This window comes from Oncorhynchus mykiss, chromosome 17 (genome assembly GCF_057628025.1).
Source record: "Oncorhynchus mykiss isolate SJ-2025 chromosome 17, ASM5762802v1, whole genome shotgun sequence".
Taxonomy (NCBI): domain Eukaryota; kingdom Metazoa; phylum Chordata; class Actinopteri; order Salmoniformes; family Salmonidae; genus Oncorhynchus; species Oncorhynchus mykiss.
Genome location: NC_143038.1, coordinates 68,350,001 through 68,375,000, shown reverse-complemented (window position 1 = coordinate 68,375,000; position 25,000 = coordinate 68,350,001). Strand labels below are relative to the sequence as shown.

At 46.1% G+C, this 25,000-nt stretch overlaps 1 protein-coding gene across 1 annotated transcript in view; it reads right to left on the bottom strand.

Moving 5' to 3' along the window:
• The window catches only part of LOC110493280 (copine-5), a 353,683-nt gene that overhangs the window by 40,954 nt on the left and 287,729 nt on the right, over positions 1–25,000 (bottom strand). Inside the window, exons 11-14 of the mRNA XM_036950811.2 lie at positions 16,893–16,934; positions 16,522–16,597; positions 13,043–13,096; positions 10,930–10,991 (exon numbers count right to left, since the gene is read on the bottom strand). Coding sequence (XP_036806706.1) covers positions 10,930–10,991; positions 13,043–13,096; positions 16,522–16,597; positions 16,893–16,934 — 234 coding nt within the window. The remainder of the gene's footprint in view (positions 1–10,929; positions 10,992–13,042; positions 13,097–16,521; positions 16,598–16,892; positions 16,935–25,000) is intronic.

The following is a 25,000-nucleotide window of genomic DNA, read 5'->3' as shown; positions in this document are numbered from 1 at the left end:
ACCGTCTGCACTTGGGTGTTACCTTGAATCCTGATAGTACGAATTGGCCATGACTGACCCAGCAGACTTGGACCAGCTCCACAACGCCATCTCCTCCCAAGGAGCCACCATTAGTAGACACGAGGAGATGGTTCGTGGTCTGATGGAAGGGTTCCAGGATGTGGCCCAACGTCCCCACCTAGCATTGTACGCTTTGTGGGAGTAATTCTGTGGGATGCCTACTAAGCAGGCTACCACTACGGTAACCTCCTAGCCCCTCAGTAACCCGGCTAGTAGCAGCGCCGTCACCCCGGTTTCCCAGGAACCCTGCTTATCTCCTCCTGAGCGCTACCATGGAGATTCCAGAACCTGCCGGGCCTTTCTCTCCCAGTGCTCACTCGTTTTCTTCATTCCTCTTGAACCGCTCGAAAATGGCATGCATTATTACGCTGGTGTCCTCCTCTCCATGCCACCCTGCTGTGGGACGACCAGTCCAAGTCTCTCCAGGTACTCATCGACTCAGGGGCCGATGTGAGTCTCATGGACGTTACCCTGGCGTCCGAGCTGGGCATCCCCACTCAACAGCTCTCCATTCCCATGGGTGTTAGAGCGCTGGACGGGTGCTGTATATGCCAGGTCACCCACCAGACCACCCCAGTCAACACACGAGTGTCGGGGAACTACAGCGAAACGATCCAATTCCTGCTGGTTGAGTCTCTGCAGATTCCTGTGGTATTGGGATTCTCTTTGCTCCAGCAACACAATCCCTCCATTGACTGGGCTACTGGTGCCATTGTGGGCTGAAGCCCGTCCTGCCACACTCATTGCATGAAGTCAGTTCTTGCCTGACCCAGGACGTCTTCCTGGGGGCTTGGAAATCACTTCGGACCGAGCATCCTAGTTTGCTCTAACACAGAGACCCCATGAGACCTGACACTGGGGCTGACAGAGACCCCATGTCCAATAAGCAGCTCTGACACTGGGGCTGACAGAGACTCCATGTCCAATAAGCAGCTCTGACACTGGGGCTGACAGAGACCCCATGTCCAATAAGCAGCTCTGACACGGGCTGACAGAGACCCCATGTCCAATAAGTAGCTCTGACACTGGGGCTGACAGAGACCCCATGAGACCTGACACTGGGGCTGACAGAGACCCCATGAGACCTGACACTGGGGCTGACAGAGACCCCATGTCCAATAAGCAGCTCTGACACTGGGGCTGACAGAGACCCCATGTCCAATAAGCAGCTCTGACACTGGGGCTGACAGAGACCCCATGTCCAATAAGCAGCTCTGACACGGGCTGACAGAGAACCCATGTCCAATAAGTAGCTCTGACACTGGGGCTGACAGAGACCCCATGAGACCTGACACTGGGGCTGACAGAGACCCCATGAGACCTGACACTGGGGCTGACAGAGACCCCATGTCCAATAAGCAGCTCTGACACTGGGGGGTGACAGAGACCCCATGTCCAATAAGTAGCTCTGACACTGTGGGGTGACAAAGACCCCATGTCCAATAAGCAGCTCTGACACTGGGGCTGACAGAGACTCCATGTCCAATAAGCAGCTCTGACACTGGGGCTGACAGAGACCCCATGTCCAATAAGCAGCTCTGACACGGGCTGACAGAGACCCCATGTCCAATAAGTAGCTCTGACACTGGGGCTGACAGAGACCCCATGAGACCTGACACTGGGGCTGACAGAGACCCCATGAGACCTGACACTGGGGCTGACAGAGACCCCATGTCCAATAAGCAGCTCTGACACTGGGGCTGACAGAGACCCCATGTCCAATAAGCAGCTCTGACACTGGGGCTGACAGAGACCCCATGTCCAATAAGCAGCTCTGACACGGGCTGACAGAGACCCCATGTCCAATAAGTAGCTCTGACACTGGGGCTGACAGAGACCCCATGAGACCTGACACTGGGGCTGACAGAGACCCCATGAGACCTGACACTGGGGCTGACAGAGACCCCATGAGACCTGACACTGGGGCTGACAGAGACCCCATGTCCAATAAGTAGCTCTGACACTGGGGGGTGACAGAGACCCCATGTCCAATAAGTAGCTCTGACACTGTGGGGTGACAGAGACCCCATGTCCAATAAGTAGCTCTGACACTGGGGGGTGACAGAGACCCCATGTCCAATAAGCAGCTCTGACACTGGGGCTGACAGAGACCCCATGCCCAATAAGCAGCTCTGACACTGGGGCTGACAGAGATCCCATGAGACCTGACACTGGGGCTGACAGAGACCCCATGTCCAATAAGCAACTCTGACACTGGGGCTGACAGAGACCCCATGTCCAATAAGCAGCTCGGACACTGGGGCTGACAGAGACCCCATGTCCAATAAGCAGCTCTGACACTGGGGGGTGACCTCTTCACAGCTTAGAGAGCGTGTATAACTACAATCTAGCTGCTCCTGATTGGAGCTGGCGCTTAATCAATAAACTGTCATCTTCGCTGCACTCTGCACCTGCTTTCACTCGCTAGCACACCTAACACCCTATACCGCAACCTAAGATCCCTCCTTCAAACATTCACATAGGTAGGAAACAACACCTCCACTACACTGATCCTCAACACAGGGGCCTCACAAGGGTGCGTGCTCAGCCCCCTCCTGTGCTCCCTGTTCACCAATGATTGTGTGGCAACGGAGGCCTCCAACTCAATCATCAAGTTTGCAGACAAAACAACAGCAGTAGGCCTGATTATCAACAACGATGAGACAGCCTACAGGGAGGAGGTGAGGGTCCTGGTGGAGTGGTGCCACAATAACCTATCCCTCAACGTCAACAAAATGAAGGAGGTGATCGTGGACCTCAGGAGACAGCAGAGGGAACACGCCCCTATCAACAACGACGGGACCGCAGTGGAGAAGGTGAAAAGCTCGGCGTACACATCACTGACAATCTGAAATGGTTCACCCACACAAACAATGTGATGAAGAAGGCGCAACAGCACCTCTTCAACCTCAGGAGGCTGAAGACATTCTACAGATGCACCATTGAGAGCATTCTGTCGGACTGTATCACCGCCGGCAACTGCACTGCCCACAACCGCAGAGCTCACCAGATCATCAAGGACCTCAGCCACCCGAGCCACTGCCTGTTCACCCTGCTACCATCCAGAAGGTGAGGTCAGTACCGATGCATCAAAGCTGGGACATAGAGACTGAAGAACAGCTTCTATCTCAAGGCCATCAGACTGTTAAATAGCCATCACTAGCCCACTTCCACCCGGTTACTCAACCCTGCACCTTAGAGGCTGCTGCCCTAGTTACATAGACTTGGAATCACTGGCCACTTTAATAATGGAACACCAGTCACTTTAATAATGGAACACTAGTCACTTTAATAATGGAACACTAGTCACTTTAATAATGCCACTTTAATAATGGAACACTAGTCACTTTAATAATGGAACACTGGTCACTATAATAATGGAACACTAGTCACTTTAATAATGGAACACTAGTCACTTTAATAATGGAACACTAGTCACTTTAATAATGGAACACTAGTCACTTTAATAATGGAACACTAGTCACTTTAATAATGGAACACTAGTCACTTTCATAATGGAACACTAGTCACTTTAATAATGGAACACTAGTCACTTTAATAATGGAACACTGGTCACTATAATAATGGAACACTAGTCACTTTAATAATGGAACACTAGTCACTATAATAATGGAACACTGGTCACTTTAATAATGGAACACTAGTCACTTTAATAATGGAACACTAGTCACTTTAATAATGGAACACTAGTCACTTTAATAATGGAACACTAGTCACTTTAATAATGGAACACCGGTCCCTTTAATAATGGAACACTAGTCACTTTAATAATGGAACACTAGTCACTTTAATAATGGAACACTAGTCACTTTAATAATGGAACACTAGTCACTTTCATAGTGTTTACATACTGCTTTACTCATCTCATATATATATACTGTATTATATTATACTGTATTTTAGACAATGCCATTGTTCATGCTAATATTTATATATTTCTTAATTCCATTATTTTACTTTAGATGTGTGTGTTTTGTTGTGTACTGTTAGATACTACTGCACTGTTGGAGCTACTGTAGGAACACAAGCATTTCGCTACACCCGCAATAACATCTGCTTAATATGTGTCTGCGACGAATAGAATTAGATTTGATTTGCTAGACATACACACACTCACACCACTAGCCATTTGCAGGCTCAGGTGCTTACACACTTGCATTTTCACAATAATAGTTTATTGTGGGAGTATTTTATCTTTATTGAGATAGAAAGACACCAATAAGAGACAGATAGGTGGAGGACGGGTAGAGGATGGGTGAAGAATGGGTAGATTATGGGTGGAGGATTGGTAGAGGATGGGTAGAGGATGGGTAGAGGATGGGTGGAGGATGGGTGGAGGATGGGTGGAGGATAGGTAGAGGATGGGTAGAGGATGGGTGGAGGATGGGTGGAGGATAGGGAGAAGATGGGTAGAGGATGGGTAGAGGATGGGTGGAGGATGGGTGTAGGATGGGTGGAGGATGGGTGGAGATTGGGTGGAGGATGGGTAGAGGATGGGTAGAGGATGGGTGAAGGATGGGTGGAGGATAGGTAGAGGATGGGTTGAGGATGGATAGAAGATGGGTAGAGGATGGGTAGAGGATGGGTGGAGGATGGGTAGAGGATGGGTGGAGATTGGTTGTGGGATGGGTAGAGGATGGGTGGAGGATGGGTGGAGGATGGGTAGAGGATGGGTAGAGGATGGGTAGAGGATGGGTGGAGGATGGGTGGAGGATAGGTAGAGGATGGGTAGAAGATGGGTAGAGGATAGGTAGAGGATGGGTGGAGGATGGGTAGAGGATGGGTGGAGGATGGGTAGATGATGGGTGGAGAATGGGTAGAGGATGGGTGGAGGATGGGTAGAGAATGGCTGAAGGATGGGTGGAGGATGGTTGAAGGATGGGTGGAGGATGGGTAGATGATGGGTGGAGAATGGGTAGAGGATGGGTGGAGGATGGGTAGAGAATGGGTGGAGGATGGGTGGATTATGGTTGAAGGATGGGTGGAGGAGGGGTAGATGATGAGTGGAGAATGGGTAGAGGATGGGTGGAGGATGGGTAGAGAATGGGTGGAGGATGGGTGGAGAATGGGTAGAGGATGGGTGGAAGATGGGTGGAGGATGGGTAGCGGATGGGTAGAGGATGGGTGGATGGGCTCCCTTGCCTCAGCCGGTCTGTCAGGTTCCCGCGCCCCAGTCGGCGTCAGGTTCCCGCGCCCCAACCGGCGTCAGGTTCCCGCGCCCCAGCCGGCGTCAGTTTCCCGCGCCCCAGCCGGTCTGTCAGGTTCCCGCGCCCCAGCCGGTCTGTCAGGTTCCCGCGCCCCAGCCGGTCTGTCAGGTTCCCGCACCCCAGCCGGTCTGTCAGGTTCCCGCACCCCAGCCGGTCTGTCAGGTTCCCGCGCCCCAGCCGGCGTCAGGTTCCTGCGCCCCAGCCGGTCTGTCAGGTTCCCGCGCCCCAGCCGGTCTGTCAGGCTCCCGCGCCCCAGCCGGCATCAGGTTCCCGCGCCCCAGCCGGTCTGTCAGGTTCCCGCGCCCCAGCCGGCGTCAGGTTCCCGCGCCCCAGCCGGTCTGTCAGGTTCCCGCGCCCCAGCCGGTCTGTCAGGTTCCCGCGCCCCAGCCGGTCTGTCAGGTTCCCGCGCCCCAGCCGGCGTCAGGTTCCCGCGCCCCAGCCGGTCTGTCAGGTTCCCGCGCCCCAGCCGGCGTCAGGTTCCCGCGCCCCAGCCGGCGTCAGGTTCCCGTGCATCAGCAAGGGTGACCGGCCCGCTCCTGATCCATGGATCCATGGATTGTCCTTTTGGATGGCGTCCTGCGGCTGGAGCTGAACGCGCCGGGGAGGGGGTACCGGCCTCTAGTCACTCCGGCCTCTAGGTCACCAGGCTGCTCGTTAGGGTGCACACCTGTCACCCTCGTTACGAGCACTTGAGCGTCATCAGACTCACCTGGACTCCATCACTTCCCTGATTACCTTCTCCATGTATGTCACTCCCTTTGGTTCTTCCCCAGGCATCGCTGTTCCAGTGTCATGTCTGTGCGTTGTTCGTTTTTTGTATTGTGTTCTGTTTATTTATTAAAACTCTCACTCCCTGAACTTGCTTCCCGAGTCTCAGCACACATCGTTACAGTCATTTACTGTGATCCTGAATGGAACGACCTTTACAGTCAATGTGAATGATTTTGAGAGTGAGACTGAGAGAGAGCGAGAGACAGGGGGTGTGATAGAGAGGGAGAGAGAGAGAGAGAAACAGAAAGTGAGATAGAAAGAGACAGGGGGTGTGATAGAGAGAGAGAGAGAAACAGAAAGCGGGATAGAAAGAGACAGGGGGTGTGATAGAGAGAGAGAGAGATAGATAGAGAGAGAGAGAGAGAGAGATAGAGAGAGAGAGAGTGAAACAGAAAGCGAGATAGAAAGAGACAGGGGGTGTGAGAGAGAGAGAGAGAGAGAGAGAGAGAGAGAGAGAGAGAGAGTGAAACAGAAAGCGAGATAGAAAGAGACAGGGGGTGTGATAGAGAGAGAGAGAGTGAAACAGAAAGCGAGATAGAAAGAGACAGGGGGTGTGATAGAGAGGGAGAGAGAGAGAGAGTGAAACAGAAAGCGAGATAGAAAGAGACAGGGGGTGTGATAGAGAGAGTGAAACAGAAAGCGAGATAGAAAGAGACAGGGGGTGTGATAGAGAGAGTGAAACAGAAAGCGAGATAGAAAGAGACAGGGGGTGTAATAGAGAGGGAGAGATCTCTGGGAAGAGTACCTTTTTCTGAGGTTAAGATATTCAGTTTGAAGTGTCTGCGTTGGCTTGGTTGGCATTCAATGATCTGAGTGGTTTTTAGAGGATTTGCCATAGCCAGGAGCAACATTCTGATCTGCCTGATGATGACCTTAAAACCTGTTAGGGCTAGGCAGAATACTGCCCCCTTTGGATGAATTGCGTGCCCATAGTAAACTGAAAAAAAATCTGTCCAAAATTGCTAATATATGCATATAATAATTATTATTGGATAGAAAACACTATAAAGCTTCTAAAAACGTTGGAATTATGTCTGTAAGTATAGCAGAACTCAGGCAATCTTTGGAATCATGAAAGTTGGGGCAACTTTGACGTCATCGCCCCCACCCTTCCCAACCAGCTATGGATCTGGAGACACTTTCTATGTCTTCCACTAGATGTCCTCATTCACTAGAGCTTTTAATTGTGCAAATCCCGCGAGTTTTGACCCTTTGGGAGGCAAAAGAGTGAGTGTTGCGAGAAAATACCTGCCCGTTAGGGCGCGAATTGGACAAAGCCCTTCCTCTGTTCCAGCTTGCCTCAGAAGAAGTATGATTGTCCGGTTGAATTGAGAATTGTTTTGTACGTTTATAACATCCTAAAGCTTGATTCTGCACTTAGTTTGACCAGTTTTGTCGACATATAATATGTAATTTTGAAGCTTTGATGCGCAACTGTTCGGGACCAGAAGTCATTTTGGGTGCATTTCAGCTGGAAGTGCTAGCAGATGCGACTATAAGGACACACGAACTGAAACAAAACGATATATTAGGTAAGTATGACAACTTCCACTACATTCTGATCGAAGACCATCAAAGGTAAGGGAATATTTATGTTATAATTTTGTATTTCTGTTGACTCCAACATAGCGGAGAAATATTGCTTACGTCTGAGTGCCGTCTCAGATTATTGCATAGTGAACTAATTCTGTAACGTTAAAAATAAATGTAACACAGCGGTTGCATTAATTATCTTGTTAAAGCGATGGATTCCTCTCAGCTGAAACGGTGGCGCAGGTTCTGCAAAAATATTCTTAGAAATATTTAACCTCCACACATTAACAAGTCCAATACCTCAAATGAAAGATTCTCTAGGGCTACTAGGGCTCTAGGGCTAGTAGAAGGGCTACTGACTGTCAACACACCAACGCTGAAGAGCTACTGACCATCAACACACCAAAGCTGAAGGGCTACCCGCTGTCAACACACTAAAGCTGAAGGGCTACTGACCGTCAACACACCAAAGCTGAAGGGCTACTGACTGTCAACACACTAAAGCTGAAGGGCTACTGACTGTCAACACACTAAAGCTGAAGGGCTACTGAACGTCAACACACCAACGCTGAAGGGCTACTGACTGTCAACACACTAAAGCTGAAGGGCTACTGACTGTCAACACACCGAAGCTGAAGGGCTACTGACTGTCAACACACTAATGCTGAAGGGCTACTGACCATCAACACACCGAAGCTGAAGGGCTACTGACTGTTAACACACTAAAGCTGAAGGGCTACTGACTGTCAACACACTAAAGCTGAAGGGCTACTGACCGTCAACACACCAAAGCTGAAAGGCTACTGACTGTCAACACACTAAAGCTGAAGGGCTACTGACCGTCAACATACTAAAGCTGAAGGGCTACTGACTGTCAACACACCAAAGCTGAAGGGCTACTGACCGTCAACACACTAAAGCTGAAGGGCTACTGATTGTCAACACACTAAAGCTGAAGGGCTACTGATTGTCAACACACTAAAGCTGAAGGGCTACTGACTGTCAACACACCAAAGCTGAAGGGCTACTGACCGTCAACACACTAAAGCTGAAGGGCTACTGATTGTCAACACACTAAAGCTGAAGGGCTACTGACCGCCAACACACCAACGCTGAAGGGCTACTGACTGTCAACACACTAAAGCTGAAGGGCTACTGACTGTCAACACACCAAAGTTGAAGGGCTACTGACTGTCAACATGCTAAAGCTGAAGGGCTACTGACTGTCAACACACTAAAGCTGAAGGGTGTCAGTGAGATCTGTCATACCTGTCAACTCTGTCAAATCTGCTGCATCTGGAAATCCCTGAAACCTCTGAAATATCATCTCTCTGTCTGTGTCTCTCTGTCTGTGTCTCTCTGTCTGTGTCTCTCTGTCTGTGTCTCTCTGTCTGTATCTCTCTCTCTGTATCTCTCTGTCTGTATCTCTCTGTCTGTGTCTCTCTGTCTGTGTCTCTCTGTCTGTGTCTCTCTGTCTGTGTCTCTCTGTCTGTGTCTCTCTGTCTGTATCTCTCTGTCTGTGTCTCTCTGTCTGTATCTCTCTGTCTGTGTCTCTCTGTCTGTGTCTCTCTGTCTGTATCTCTCTGTCTGTATCTCTCTGTCTGTGTCTCTCTGTCTGTATCTCTCTGTCTGTGTCTCTCTGTCTGTGTCTCTCTGTCTGTCTCTCTGTCTGTGTCTCTCTGTCTGTATCTCTCTGTCTGTGTCTCTCTGTCTGTATCTCTCTGTCTGTATCTCTCTGTCTGTGTCTCTCTGTCTGTGTCTCTCTGTCTGTATCTCTCTGTCTGTGTCTCTCTGTCTGTATCTCTCTGTCTGTGTCTCTCTGTCTGTATCGCTCTGTCTGTATCTCTCTGTCTGTGTCACTCTGTCTGTGTCTCTCTGTCTGCATCTCTCTGTCTGTGTCTCTCTGTCTGTGTCTCTCTGTCTGTGTCTCTCTGTCTGTGTCTCTCTGTCTGTATCTCTCTGTCTGTGTCTCTCTGTCTGTATCTCTCTGTCTGTGTCTCTCTGTCTGTATCTCTCTGTCTGTGTCTCTCTGTCTCTATCTCTCTGTCTGTGTCTCTCTGTCTGTGACCCAAAACCATGGCAAAGATTGTCAATCTCAACACCTCCAAAGTAGTGCAACATTAAGATGAGTGTGTATCCATCTGTTGTTTATATACTAGGCTGTGTAGATATAGACTTATGCCAGGCTGTGTAGATATATAGGCTTTATGCCAGGCTGTGGCTGTGTAGATATAGGTTTTATGCCTGTCTGTGTTGATATAGGCTTTATGCCAGGCTGTGTAGATATAGGCTTTATGCCAGGCTGTGTAGATATAGGCTTTATGCCAGGCTGTGTAGATATAGGCTTTATGCCAGGCTGTGTAGATATAGGCTTTATGCCAGGCTGTGTAGATATAGGCTTTATACCAGGCTGTGTAGATATAGGCTTTATGCCAGGCTGTGTAGATATAGGCTTTATGCCAGGCTGTGTAGATATAGGCTTTATACCAGGCTGTGTAGATATAGGCTTTATGCCAGGCTGTGTAGATATAGGATTTATGCCAGGCTGTGTAGATATAGGCTTTATACCAGGCTGTGTAGATATAGGCTTTATGCCAGGCTGTGTAGATATAGACTTTATGCCAGGCTGTGTAGATATAGGCTTTATTCCAGGCTGTGTAGATATAGGCTTTATACCAGGCTGTGTAGATATAGGCTTTATACCAGGCTGTGTAGATATAGGCTTTATGCCAGGCTGTGTAGATATAGACTTTATGCCAGGCTGTGTAGATATAGGCTTTATACCAGGATGTGTAGATATATAGGCTTTATTCCAGGCTGTGTAGATATAGGCTTTATACCAGGCTGTGTAGATATATAGGCTTTATGCCAGGCTGTGTAGATATAGGCTTTATGCCCGGCTGTGTAGATATAGGCTTTATTCCAGGCTGTGTAGATATATAGGCTTTATGCCAGGCTGTGTAGATATATAGGCTTTATGCCAGGCTGTGTAGATATATAGGCTGTATGCCAGGCTGTGTAGATATATAGGCTTTATTCCAGGCTGTGATGTGAGATGCTGTGAGATGTGAGATTCTGTGAGACATAAGATGCTGTGAGATGTAAGATGCTGTAAGATGCTGTGAGATGTAAGATGCTGTAAGATGCTGTGAAATGTAAGATGCTGTAAGATGCTGTGAGATGTAAGATGCTGTAAGATGCTGTGAGACATAAGATGCTGTGTGAGACATAAAATGCTGTGAGATGTAAGATGCTGTGAGATGTAAGATGCTGTGAGATGTAAGATGGGAGCAGAGGGGAACACACACACACTGTATTCCCCTCTCCTCCCACTCACCCTCCCTTGATGTAGTCCAGGAATGTGCACTCTGATTCCACAGAGAAGGAGAGGAGGGTCACCTGGGAGAGAAGACACAAGACCTCAGTATCCATTCACATCCAGGTCCACACACACACACACACACACACACACACACACACACACACACACACACACACACACACACACACACACACACACACACACACACACACACACACACACACACACACACACACACACACACACACACACACACACACACACACACACACACACACACACACACACACACACACACACACACACACACACACACACACACAGGCAGCATGTTCACTCAGACAGCTATGCTATCCAACCGGCTAATCACATCATACTCCTCGTCCTGAAACAAGACGTGGGCCTTTGCGCTAGCTAGCTACTGTCATCACTGACACGACTGATGAGTTCATTACTACAGAGAGACGAGAGAGAGAGAGAGAGAGAGAGAGAGAGAGAGAGAGAGAGCGAGAGAGAGAGAGATAGAGAGAGAGGGGAGAGGAGAGGAGAGAGAGAGAGAGAGAGAGAGAGACAAGTTTAAGCGAGAGAACAGATGAGATGCATTTCTACAGCTCCGTTTGGGTTTATGGGAGAGAGAAGGTAAGAGAGAGAGATTGAGAAAGAGGGAGAAAGAGATTAGGAAAAAGGGATAGAGAGAGGAGAGAGAGAGAGATTGAGAAAGAGGGAGAAAGAGATTATGAAAAAGGGATAGAGAGAGGATGAGGGAGAGATTGAGAAAGAGATTAGGAAAAAGGGATAGAGAGAGGAGAGAGAGAGAGATTGAGAAAGAGGGAGAGAGAGATTATGAAAAAGGGATAAAGAGAGGAGAGAGAGAGAGATTGAGAAAGAGGGAGAGAGAGATTATGAAAAAGGGATAGAGAGAGGAGAGAGAGAGAGATTGAGAAAGAGGGAGAGAGAGATTATGAAAAAGGGATAGAGAGAGGAGAGAGAGAGAGATTGAGAAAGAGGGAGAGAGAGATTATGAAAAAGGGATAGAGATTACGAAAAAGGGATAGAGAGAGAGATTGAGAAACAGAGAGAAAGACACAGAGCGGATGGGAACGTGGGAGCTGGCGCCTGTAATCAGTCACGGTAGCGAGCCGACATCACATAGCTGCTACACTACTCCCACACTCTGACCTCTCCTGGAGTGTGAGGAGACTTTCATATCCTTCCTTCCTTACTTCTTTCCTTCCTCTCTTCCGCTCCTTCCTCCCACGATTCTCTGCTGCTCTCTTTGTTCAAGAACACCTCTCTCGTTCAATCACTGCTCTCACTAAGTTTTCTTTTCTTTACATCCTCTGAATTCCTTCACTCTACCCCCTTTCCTCCTCCGCCCTCGACTACCTCCCTCCATCTGTCATCACGCTAGCTGGCTGGCTCTTAGAACTCAGGGCTCTGCTCTGTGTGTTTCTCTGACAGAGATGGCAACTATTGTCTAATGTCTATGGACAGATGCAGCGAACAGAGAAAAGTTTTCCTTTCCTTTCTCTTTCTACAGTTTTAATTAACAGGAAGGAGAGAGAGGCAGAGAGAGAGCGAGAGAGAGAGAGAGAGAGAGAGAGAGAGAGAAGAGATACCAGTTAATGAGACAAACTTGCCTGTGTTTGATATTCCTGCTAATTTCAACAGAGACTAGAGAAGAAAACCATCTAAGAAAGCTTTCATTATTATCATAATTAACGGAAGGAGAAGAAGAAGAACAGAGGAAAGGAGGCAGGGAGGAGACAAGAAGAGAGGGGAGGAGAAAAGAAGAGAGGAGAGGAGACAGGACGAGAGGGGGAAAGGGGGAGGAAAAAAGAAGAGAGGGGAAGAGACAAGAAGAGAGGGGAGGAGACAGGAAGAGAGGGGGAAAGGGGGAGGAGACAAGAAGAGAGGGGAGGAGACAAGAAGAGAGGGGAGGAGACAAGAAGAGAGGGGAGGAGACAGGAAAAGTAGGGAGGAGACAGGAAGAGAGGGGAGGAAACAGGAAGAGTGGGGGAAAGGGGGAGGAGACAAGAAGAGAGGGGAGGAGACAGGAAGAGTGGGGGAAAGGGGGAGGAGACAAGAAGAGAGTAGAGGAGACACGAAGAGAGGTGGAAAGGCTCACCGTTCCTGAATTCACATATTTCTTTTTCTTCAGTTTCTTTTTGATATTCACCACCTAAAAGAAGAAAACAAATGACTGAATTGGAGAGAAAGAATGAGCCATGATAGGCGGTTAATGATAGATTTAGGGGAGTCTGTTGTCTGTGGTGGTTATGGAAGGGAATTCTCCTCACAGCAGGGGGCTGTTAGGAAGGAAAAAATTTGCATTTATGGAAGGAAGGAGCCAACGATGAGAAGTGTAGTACCAAATACCTCCTGTAGGGAGAAAGGCTGTTTCTCTGAAAGAGAGAGAGAGTGTGATACAAGTTCCATTGGTGTTCCATTGGTGTTGTGTCAAATAATAGGCTCCAGTTGACTGTGAAATGTACAGGCACACTTATTTCTCTAGAAGCCCTTTTGTCTAATTCTCTCACTCTTTTCTCTCTCCCTCCCTCCCCGTCCCCTCTGACTGATTTACACACATTTCCTCTCCATTTCTCTCTCTCCGTCTGTCCGTCTGTCCCTCCCTCCCTCCCTCCCTCCCTCCCTCCCTCCCTCCCTCCCTCCCTCCCTCCCTCCCTCCCTCCCTCCCTCCGTCTGTCCGCCCCTCCCTCCCTCCCTCCCTCCCTCCCTCCCTCCCTCCCTCCCTCCCTCCCTCCCTCCCTCCCTCCCTCCCTCCCTCCCTCCCTCCCTCCCTCCCTCCCTCCCTCCCTCCCTCCGTCTGTCCGCCCCTCCCTCCCTCCCTCCCTCCCTCCCTCCCTCCCTCCCTCCCTCCCTCCCTCCCTCCCTCGCTCCGTCCGTCCGTCCGTCCGTCTGTCCCTCCCTCCCTCCCTCCCTCCCTCCCTCGCTCTGTTCACAAAGAGTGTGATTTGCTGTGATCTGATTGGGGTGTCAGTGAACTGACCGTGAACGCTCTGAGAGACTCTGGGTTGAGGTCAGTGATAAAGTAGTCTACAGTACTGCTGCCAGGAGATGAGCTATATGTGTACCTACCATAGTAGTCCCCTTAAAGCCTACCATTGACTATATTCCCAGCGTGCGACATAGCTGCAGGAGTTGTGTCTAGGGGTGCATCCATCTCAGGATGGAAAGTTGGTGGTTGAAGACATCCCTCGAGTGGTGTGGGGGCTCTGCTTTGGCAAAGTGGGTGGGGTTATATCCCCCCCGTCCACATCTGGGGTATCATCGGATGGGGCCATCATCGGATGGGGCCACAGTGTTTCCTGACCCCTCCTGTCTCAGCCTCCAGTATTTATGCTGCAGTAGTTTATGTGTCGGGGGGCTAGGATCAGTTTGTTAAATCTGGAGTATTTCTCCTGTCTTATCCGGTGTCCTGTGTGAATTTAAGTATGCTCTCTCTAATTCTCTCTTTCTCCCTCTCTCTCGGAGGATCTGAGCCCCAGGACCATGCCTTAGGACTACCTGGCCTGATGACTCCTTGTTGTTCCCAGTCCACCTGCTCATGCTGTGGCTCAGTTTCAACTGTTCTCCCTGCGGCTATGGAACCCTGACCTGTTCACCGGACGTGCTACCTGTCCCAGACCTGCTGTTTTCAACTCTCTAGAGACAGTAGGAGCGGTAGAGATACTCTGAATGATCGGCTATGAAAAGCCAACTGACATTTACTCCTGAGGTGCTGACCTGTTGAACCCTCTACAACCACTGTGATTATTATTATTTGACCATGCTGGTCTTTTATGAACATTTGAACATCTTGGCCATGTTCTGTTATAATCTCCACCCGGCACAGCCAAAAGAGGACTGGCCACCCCTCATAGCCTGGTTCCTCTCTAGGTTTCTTCCTAGGTTCCTGCCTTTCTTGGGAGTTTTTCCTATCCACTGTGCTTCTACACCTGCATTGCTTGCTGTTTGGGGTTTTAGGCTGGGTTTCTGTACAGCACTTTGAGATATCAGCTGATGTAAGAAGGGCTATATAAATACATTTGATTTGATTTGACATTTGGGGGAGTTTAATGCTGTCCCCTCCAGGTCGGTGTTTGTCCCCCTGTGTGCTAAGGGTGTCAAGATCTTGTCCAGTTATGGCATTTAGGTCGCCACAGACATGTCCCTGGGCCTGGAAATTGTTGATCTCCCCCTCTAGGATGGAGGAGCTGTCATCGTTAAAGTATGGGGATTCTATTGGGCAGATATAGGTAGCACACAAGGCCATTTTTCTCTGTTGAAATCAGTTCCTTATTAATTTCTAGCCAGATGTAAAATGTTCCTGTTTTGACTAATTTAATAGAGTGGGCTAGGTCTGCTCTATACCAAATTAGCATACCCCCTGAGTCTCTTCCCTGTTTCACACCTCATAGTTTGGTGGATGGGAGTACCAGCTCTCTTCCCGTTGCCATAGAACCAATAGAATAGTTAAACAAGTGAAAACCCCGCCCATCTGTCAGACTAAAGCAAATCTGAAAAAGTATTTGAGAGATTTAAAATCATATTTGAACCCAGGTCTGACGGATGGAAGCCAGGGTTGGAGATGGACAAGCACAGGACAGGTTGCATCATGTCTAACAGAGGTGTAGTGGAGGTAGCGATTATCTGTCCCTGAGACCTGAAGACTGCTCATAGCTCCCCGTTATTATCATTATTATAAACCCAGGAGTAGGTTTCATCTGAGTCAGCGAACCACTGATCCAAGACAGCATTAGTTATTGCACAATTAGTCTAGCAAGGGACACAGGCAAATACTATTCATCTGAAGTTTCAGGGGCCACCATAAAGAATCCACAGACAAAAGCTGCCTGGTCTCATTAGTATCCCCTGTATCACTGTGAGGCAGGGAAGTGACAGGCAAATAAATGGAGAGAAGGCAATCGGGTTGACACGCAGGCATCACAGAGACGCAGAGACTTGCTGATGCACAAACTAAAGAAGCTTCCTGTCACTGTTCCTGTCACTCTGCCAGGTAATGACTAATGATGAACGCCATGCACAGTGTGTGTGTGTGTGTGTGTGTGTGTGTGTGTGTGTGTGTGTGTGTGTGTGCGTGCGTGTGCGCGCGTTCGCGTGTGTGCGAGTGCGTGCGTGCGTGTGTATTCTAATTGTGTTTCCCCTGTGGTTCTATCCGGAGGAATAGTTTTCCATTAATGCCCCCCCCCCCCCCCCCCCCCCCGCGCTCTTCTCTGGATTGGATTTGTTTAACCATGGTAATCACCTGGAAGCCAACGTGCAACATTCCTAAACTTCGACCTGAGAGAGAAGGCAGCATGGATATAAAACAATTGATATTTCATCAGTGAGTGAGTTGACTCCCCAACAGAGCTGATTAAAAAACGGTAAGAAAGGAAGAGAGAGTCACCTCATAGACGTTGAACTGGCTCTGGCCTTGAGCTAGCTCCCGGTAACTAGTGGTGAACTCCCCTATGAAGTCATGGCTGACAGAGAGAGAAGGAGAGAGGATGGGAGAGAGGACAGAGAGAGGAGAGAGGAGAGAGGACAGAGGAGAGAAGAGAGGAGAGAGGACAGAGGACAGAGGAGAGAAGAGAGAGTCACCTCATAGACGTTGAACTGGCTCTGGCCTCGAGCTAGCTCCCGGTAACTAGTGGTGAACTCCCCTATGAAGTCATGGCTGAAAGAGAGAGAAGGAGAGAGGATGGGAGAGAGGACAGAGAGAGGAGAGAGAGGAGAGAGGAGAGAGGACAGAGGAGAGAGAACAGAGGAGAGAAGAGAGGAGAGAGGAGGAGAGAGGAGAGGTTGGTAAAAACAGAACTTTAACCACTGTAAAGCGCCATCATTTCAATAACATCAATAACATAATCATATATAATGTTGTACTAATTTGTTGGTGACCATGGTGACCAAGTTGAATGTTGCACATGGCTGCACCTCAATATTTTGGCTGCACCTTGACTAAATACACTCACCTGCCATCGCGGTCCCAGTCGTACACCTCCACCTTGATCGTCCTGGAACGACAGAAAGCACACACCAACAGACAGATGTCACTGAAGCATCCCTTGACCAAGGATGTCATAGACCAGAGACTCAAACATGTGACTTTAGTTTACAGTAAAACCACACTCAATGAGCTGTATTCCGCCACAAGCAAACAGGAAACCGCTCACCCAGAGGCGGCACTCCTAGTAGCCGGGGACTTCAATGCAGGGAAACTTAAATCCGTTTTATCAGCACGTAAAATGTGCAACCAGAGGGGAAAAAAAACTCTAGACCACCTGTACTCCACACACAGAGACGCGTACAAAGCTCTCCCTCGCCCTCCATTTGGCAAATCTGACCATAATTCTATCCTCCTGATTCCTGCTTACAAGCAAAATGTAATGCAGGAAGCACCAGTGACTCGATCAATACAAAAGTGGTCAGATGAAGCAGATGCTAAACTACAGGACTGTTTTGCTAGCACAGACTGGAATATGTTCTGGGATTCCTCCGATGGCATTGAGGAGTACACCACATCAGTCATTGGCTTCATCAACAAGTGCATCAATGACGTCGTCCCAGCAGTGACCCTACATACATACCCCAACCAGAAGCCATGGATTACAGGCAACATTCGCACTGAGCTAAAGGCTAGAGCTGCCGCTTTCAAGGAGCAGGACTCTAACCCGCAAGCTTTTAAGAAATCCCGCTATGCCCTCCGACGAACCATGAAAGTGTCAATACAGGACAAAGATGGAATCGTACTACAGTCTGGGGCTCGTCGCATGTGGCAGGGCTTGCAAACCATTACAGACTACAAAGGGAAGCACAGCAGAGAGCTGCCCAGTGACACGAGCCTACCAGATGAGCTAAACTACTTCTGTGCTCGCTTAGGTAACCTAAGGTAACCGGCCTAAATGACTATCGACCCATTATCCCAGAAACCCTAGACCCACTTGCATACTGCCCTAACAGATCCACAGATAATGAAATCTCTATTGCACTCCACACTGCCCTTTTCCACCTGGGCAAAAGGAACACCTATGTGAGAATGCCATTCATTAACTACAGCTCAGCGTTCAACACTATACTGCCCTCAAAGCTCATCAATAAGCTAAGGACCCTGGGACTAAACATCTCCCTCTGCAACTGCATCCTGGACTTCCTGACGGGCCTCCCCCAGGTGGTAAGGGTAGGTAAAACACATCCGACACGCTGATCCTCAACACGGGGGCCACACAGGGGTTTGTGCTCAGTCCCCTCCTGTACTCCCTGTTCACTCATGACTGCACGGCCAGGCACGACTCCAACACCATCATTAAGTTTGCTGATGACACAACAGTGGTAGGCCTGATCACCGACATCGACAAGACAGCCTATAGGGAGGAGGTCAGTGACCTGGTCATGTGGTGCAACAACCTCTCCCTCAACGTGATCAATACAAAGGAGATGATTGTGGACTACAGGAAAAAGAGGACAGAGCACGCCCCCATTCTCATCGACGGGGCTGTAGTGGAGCAGGTTGAGAGCTTCAAGTTCCTTGGTGTCCACATCACCCAACAAACTATTATAGTCCAAGCACAACAAGACAGTCGTGGAAAGGGCATGACAAAACCTATTCCCCCGTAGGAGACTGAAAAGATTTGCCATGGGTCCTCAGATCCTCAAAAGGTTCTACAGCTGCACCATCGAGATCATCCTGACTGGTTGCATCACTGCCTGGTATGGCAACTGCTCTGCCTCCAACCGCAAGGCACTACAGAGGGTAGTGCGTACGACTCAGTACATTACTGGGGCAAAGCTTCCTGCCGTCCAAAACCTCTATACCAGGCGGTGTCAGAGGAAGGCCCTAAAAATTGTCAAAGACTCCAGCCACCCGAGTCATAGACTGTTCTCTCTGCTACCGCATGACAATCGGTACCGGAGCACCAAGTCTTGTTTCAAGAGGCTTCTTAACAGCTTCTACCCCCCAAGCCATAAGACTCCTCAACATCTAATCAAATGGCAACTCAGACTATTTACATTCCCCCCCGTTTACACTGCTGCTACTCTCTGTTGTATCTGTACATAGTCACTTTAATAACTCTACCTACATGTACATAGTACCTCAATCACCTCGACTAACTGGTGCCCCCGCACATTGACTGTGTACCGGTACCCCCTGTATATAGTCTAGCTATTTCCAGTGCCTCCCCCCTCTTTACACCACTGCTACTCTCTGTTGTTATCATCTATGCATAGTCACTTTAATAACTCTCCCCACATGTACATATTACCTCAACTAACCGGTGCCCCCACACATTGACTCTGTACCGGTACCCCCCTGTATATAGCCCCGCTATTGCGCTATTGTTATTTTACTGCTGCTCTTTAATTACTTGTTACTTTAATTTCTTATTCTTACTCATATTATTATTATTTTTGTTAACTGCGTTGTTGGTCAGGGGCTCATAAGTCATTATTTTACTGTAAGGTCTACTACACCTGTTGCATTCGGCGCATGTGACTAATACAATTTGATTTGAGTTAAATCAATATCTGCAGTGAGAAACAACACAGACAGATGCTATAGATGGGTTGTGAAAACGATGCACACGTATAGCAGCGGCAGATGTGCCGTGTGTTGTTGTGATTCTGGATGGTCAGATAGCTAGCAACAATGGATCTACCATATGGGGAATTGTAAGTGACTTGGTTCATGTAGTTGTATCTTGTTATTGATGTTTTGACTTGTCACGTCTATGCTAATATGGCGAAAATTAGCTAGCTAGCTAACAAAACAACTGAAACTATCTATTTGACAGACAACAAGTGCTCATTTTGAAAATGTATTTACGTTTTCAATAAAACATTTGGAGAGGAAATATAGTTTATATCTAAGCCAACCTCGTCTGTTTCCCCCCAAGGGTTTGTGCACACATCGGTTTTGTTGCGAAACAACCCACCCATCTATGTTAGCTATTTCTCCAGTTAATATCTATAGCAGCTATTTCTCCAGTTAATATCTATAGCAGCTATTTCTCCAGTTAATATCTATAGCAGCTATTTTTCCAGTTAATACCTATGCTAGCTATTTCTCCAGTTAATATCTATGTTAGCTATTTCTCCAGTTAATATCTATAGCAGCTATTTCTCCAGTTAATACCTATAGCAGCTATTTCTCCAGTTAATATCTATAGCAGCTATTTCTCCAGTTAATACCTATGCTAGCTATTTCTCCAGTTAATATCTATGTTAGCTATTTCTCCAGTTAATATCTATAGCAGCTATTTCTCCAGTTAATATCTATAGCAGCTATTTCTCCAGTTAATACCTATGCTAGCTATTTCTCCAGTTAATATCTATGTTAGCTATTTCTCCAGTTAATATCTATGTTAGCTATTTCTCCAGTTACTACCTATAGCAGCTATTTCTCCAGTTAATACCTATAGCAGCTATTTCTCCAGTTAATACCTATAGCAGCTATTTCTCCAGTTAATATCTATAGCAGCTATTTCTCCAGTTAATATCTATGTTAGCTATTTTTACAGTTAATATCTATGTTAGCTATTTCTCCAGTTAATATCTATGTTAGCTATTTCTCCAGTTAATATCTATGTTAGCTATTTCTCCAGTTAATATCTATAGCAGCTATTTCTCCAGTTAATATCTATAGCAGCTATTTCTCCAGTTAATATCTATGTTAGCTATTTCTCCAGTTAATATCTATAGCAGCTATTTCTCCAGTTAATATCTATAGCAGCTATTTCTCCAGTTAATACCTATAGCAGCTATTTCTCCAGTTAATATCTATGTTAGCTATTTCTCCAGTTAATACCTATAGCAGCTATTTCTCCAGTTAATATCTATGTTAGCTATTTCTCCAGTTAATATCTATGTTAGCTATTTCTCCAGTTAATACCTATAGCAGCTTTTTCTCCAGTTAATATCTATAGCAGCTATTTCTCCAGTTAATACCTATAGCAGCTATTTCTCCAGTTACTACCTATAGCAGCTATTTCTCCAGTTAATACCTATAGCAGCTATTTCTCCAGTTAATATCTATGTTAGCTATTTCTCCAGTTAATACCTATAGCAGCTATTTCTCCAGTTAATATCTATGTTAGCTATTTCTCCAGTTAATACCTATAGCAGCTATTTCTCCAGTTAATACCTATAGCAGCTATTTCTCCAGTTAATACCTATGTTAGCTATTTCTCCAGTTAATACCTATAGCAGCTATTTCTCCAGTTAATACCTATAGCAGCTATTTCTCCAGTTAATATCTATGTTAGCTATTTCTCCAGTTAATACCTATAGCAGCTATTTCTCCAGTTAATACCTATGCTAGCTATTTCTCCAGTTAATATCTATGCTAGCTATTTCTCCAGTTAATATCTATGGCAGCTATTTCTCCAGTTACTACCTATAGCAGCTATTTCTCCAGTTAATACCTATAGCAGCTATTTCTCCAGTTAATATCTATGTTAGCTATTTCTCCAGTTAATATCTATGGCAGCTATTTCTCCAGTTAATATCTATGCTAGCTATTTCTCCAGTTAATACCTATAGCAGCTATTTCTCCAGTTACTACCTATAGCAGCTATTTTTTTTCTCCAGTTAATACCTATAGCAGCTATTTATCCAGTTAATACCTATAGCAGTTATTTCTCAAGTTAATACCTACAGCAGTTATTTCTCCAGTTAATATCTATGTTAGCTATTTCTCCAGTTAATACCTATAGCAGCTATTTCTCCAGTTAATATCTATGTTAGCTATTTCTCCAGTTAATACCTATAGCAGCTATTTCTCCAGTTAATACCTATAGCAGCTATTTCTCCAGTTAATACCTATGTTAGCTATTTCTCCAGTTAATACCTATAGCAGCTATTTCTCCAGTTAATACCTATAGCAGCTATTTCTCCAGTTAATATCTATGGCAGCTATTTCTCCAGTTAATACCTATAGCAGCTATTTCTCCAGTTAATACCTATGCTAGCTATTTCTCCAGTTAATATCTATGCTAGCTATTTCTCCAGTTAATATCTATGGCAGCTATTTCTCCAGTTACTACCTATAGCAGCTATTTCTCCAGTTAATACCTATAGCAGCTATTTCTCCAGTTAATATCTATGTTACCTATTTCTCCAGTTAATATCTATGGCAGCTATTTCTCCAGTTAATATCTATGCTAGCTATTTCTCCAGTTAATACCTATAGCAGCTATTTCTCCAGTTACTACCTATAGCAGCTATTTTTTTTCTCCAGTTAATACCTATAGCAGCTATTTATCCAGTTAATACCTATAGCAGTTATTTCTCAAGTTAATACCTACAGCAGTTATTTCTCCAGTTAATATCTATGCTAGCTATTTCTCCAGTTACTACCTATAGCAGCTATTTCTCCAGTTACTACCTATAGCAGCTATTTCTCCAGTTAATACCTATAGCAGCTATTTCTCCAGTTAATACCTGCAGCAGCTATTTCTCCAGTTAATACCTATAGCAGCTATTTCTCCAGTTAATACCTATAGCAGCTATTTCTCCAGTTAATACCTATGGCAGCTATTTCTCCAGTTAATATCTATGGCAGCTATTTCTCCAGTTACTACATATGGCAGCTATTTCTCCAGTTAATACCTATAGCAGCTATTTCTCCAGTTAATACCTATAGCAGCTATTTCTCCAGTTAATACCTATGGCAGCTATTTCTCAAGTTAATACCTATAGCAGCTATTTCTCAAGTTAATGCCTATAGCAGCTATTTCTCCAGTTGGGGTTGATATACACTAAATACCCGGGTGAAGACAGCTCGGTGTCGAAATGTTGTTAAGTAAATGATTGAATTGGAGCAGCTAGAACAGGCAGCTTGTCCTTTTCACAGGCTAGACACTAACATGGTACTTACTGTAGGCTCCAAACTATTAACACAACGAACCACCATCTGTCTTTTGTTATTCCCAACATATGGTAAACAAGAAACGTTTTGTCCCTGGTCATTATTTATTTCTAAGGACATTAATGTATTACAATGTAAGAGTTGTTTTGCACGAGTGTTCAGATTAGACGGCCGGGGTTGTGACCTGATAGCCTGATAGCCTTTTAAGTACCACGCATACCTGCAACGTTGTGTGATTGGGTTCAAGCTACTTGTAAGTGTGGATTGTCATCCGTCAATTAATCAGCTGAAAGGTGGAACATGTCCTGAGGCGGTGATGTGTGTTTGGTGTTTTTGTAATAATAAGACTCAGTGAGCCCCAGTAGCTAACCGATGCTGTTTCATTTCAAGGCCTGGTGCTTCTAGCGTTTTACTCCTCAACACAGAATGACTATACAACAGCAATCATTAGAGCACTTTATAGGAAAACCAAATTAGGATCTGATGGTGATCCTGAAGAAGAGATTACATGTCTGATAACAACACATTTTCACACTGGATTTATCCAGTTGGCATTTGAAAGAGGATTTATCCAGTTTGTAGATGAAAGAGGATTTAACCAGTTTGCATCTGAAAGAAGATTTATCCAGTTTGCATCTGAAAGAGGATTTATCCAGTTTGCATCTGAAAGAGGATTTATCCAGTTTGCATCTGAAAGAGGATTTATCCAGTTTGCATCTGAAAGAGGATTTATCCAGTTTGTAGATGAAAGAGGATTTATCCAGTTTGAAGATGAAAGACGATTTATCCAGTTTGTAGATGAAAGACGATTTATCCAGTTTGTAGATGAAAGAGGATTTATCCAGTTTGCATCTGAAAGAGGATTTATCCAGTTGGCATCTGAAAGAGGATTTATCCAGTTTGCATCTGAAAGAGGATTTATCCAGTTTGCATCTGAAAGAGGATTTATCCAGTTTGTAGATGAAAGAGGATTTATCCAGTTTGAAGATGAAAGACGATTTATCCAGTTTGTAGATGAAAGACGATTTATCCAGTTTGTAGATGAAAGAGGATTTATCCAGTTTGCATCTGAAAGAGGATTTATCCAGTTGGCATCTGAAAGAGGATTTATCCAGTTTGCATCTGAAAGAGGATTTATCCAGTTTGTAGATGAAAGAGGATTTATCCAGTTTGCATCTGAAAGAGGATTTATCCAGTTGGCATCTGAAAGAGGATTTATCCAGTTTGCATCTGAAAGAGGATTTATCCAGTTTGTAGATGAAAGAGGATTTATCCAGTTTGTAGAACCATAATCACTGTCAACTATTACCTTAACGTCCACTTCACACTGCTTCTGAAAACACAAACTGTGTTATTACATGAGTATTACTTTACATGCCAGCCCCTGTCATCACTTCTCTCTCACAGCTTGAGAAAAGCTGGAAAATGACTGTTTGCTTGGACGTGTACCACTTTCTTACACTGAAAGAGGATTTATCCAGTTGGCATCTCAAAGAGGATTTATCCAGTTTGTAGATGAAAGAGGATTTATCCAGTTTGTAGATGAAAGAGGATTTATCCAGTTTGCATCTGAAAGAGGATTTATCCAGTTTGCATCTGAAAGAGGATTTATCCAGTTTGAAGATGAAAGAGGATTTATCCAGTTTGTAGATGAAAGAGGATTTATCCAGTTTGCATCTGAAAGAGGATTTATCCAGTTTGTAGATGAAAGAGGATTTATCCAGTTTGCTGAAATGAGTCAGTGGAGGTGCAATAGCCATCACATTAACATGTTATAAAGCACTATCCACAAGCATGTGTAATGGATTTGAATCAATTTGAATGGATTTTCACAGTATTTTAATACAATCTGTGGCAGTTAGAAACTCTGAGATAAAGTTTCAAGCTGAAAATGGTTGGTAGAGACTTTATATCTGTGAAAACCAGACTCAGATACCTGAAGATATTCTCAGAAGAGGAAGGATCAACTTATATCTAAGAAAAGTACAAATTCCTCTGTAAAAAGTAAACTGCAGCGAATGTTAAAAATACACTGCGTCACATATTCCCCATAGCAGATGGGGGGTGACATTTCACAAACACAACGCGGCTGAGAGTTTTCTGACAACTGACAAAACTTTCCAAGCATTCCTTCATCCTCCTCTCGTCTTCATCGTCTCGCCCCTCTCACCCAGCACCCGCCATGACACCAACACAGACGAGACTTAGACATCAGAC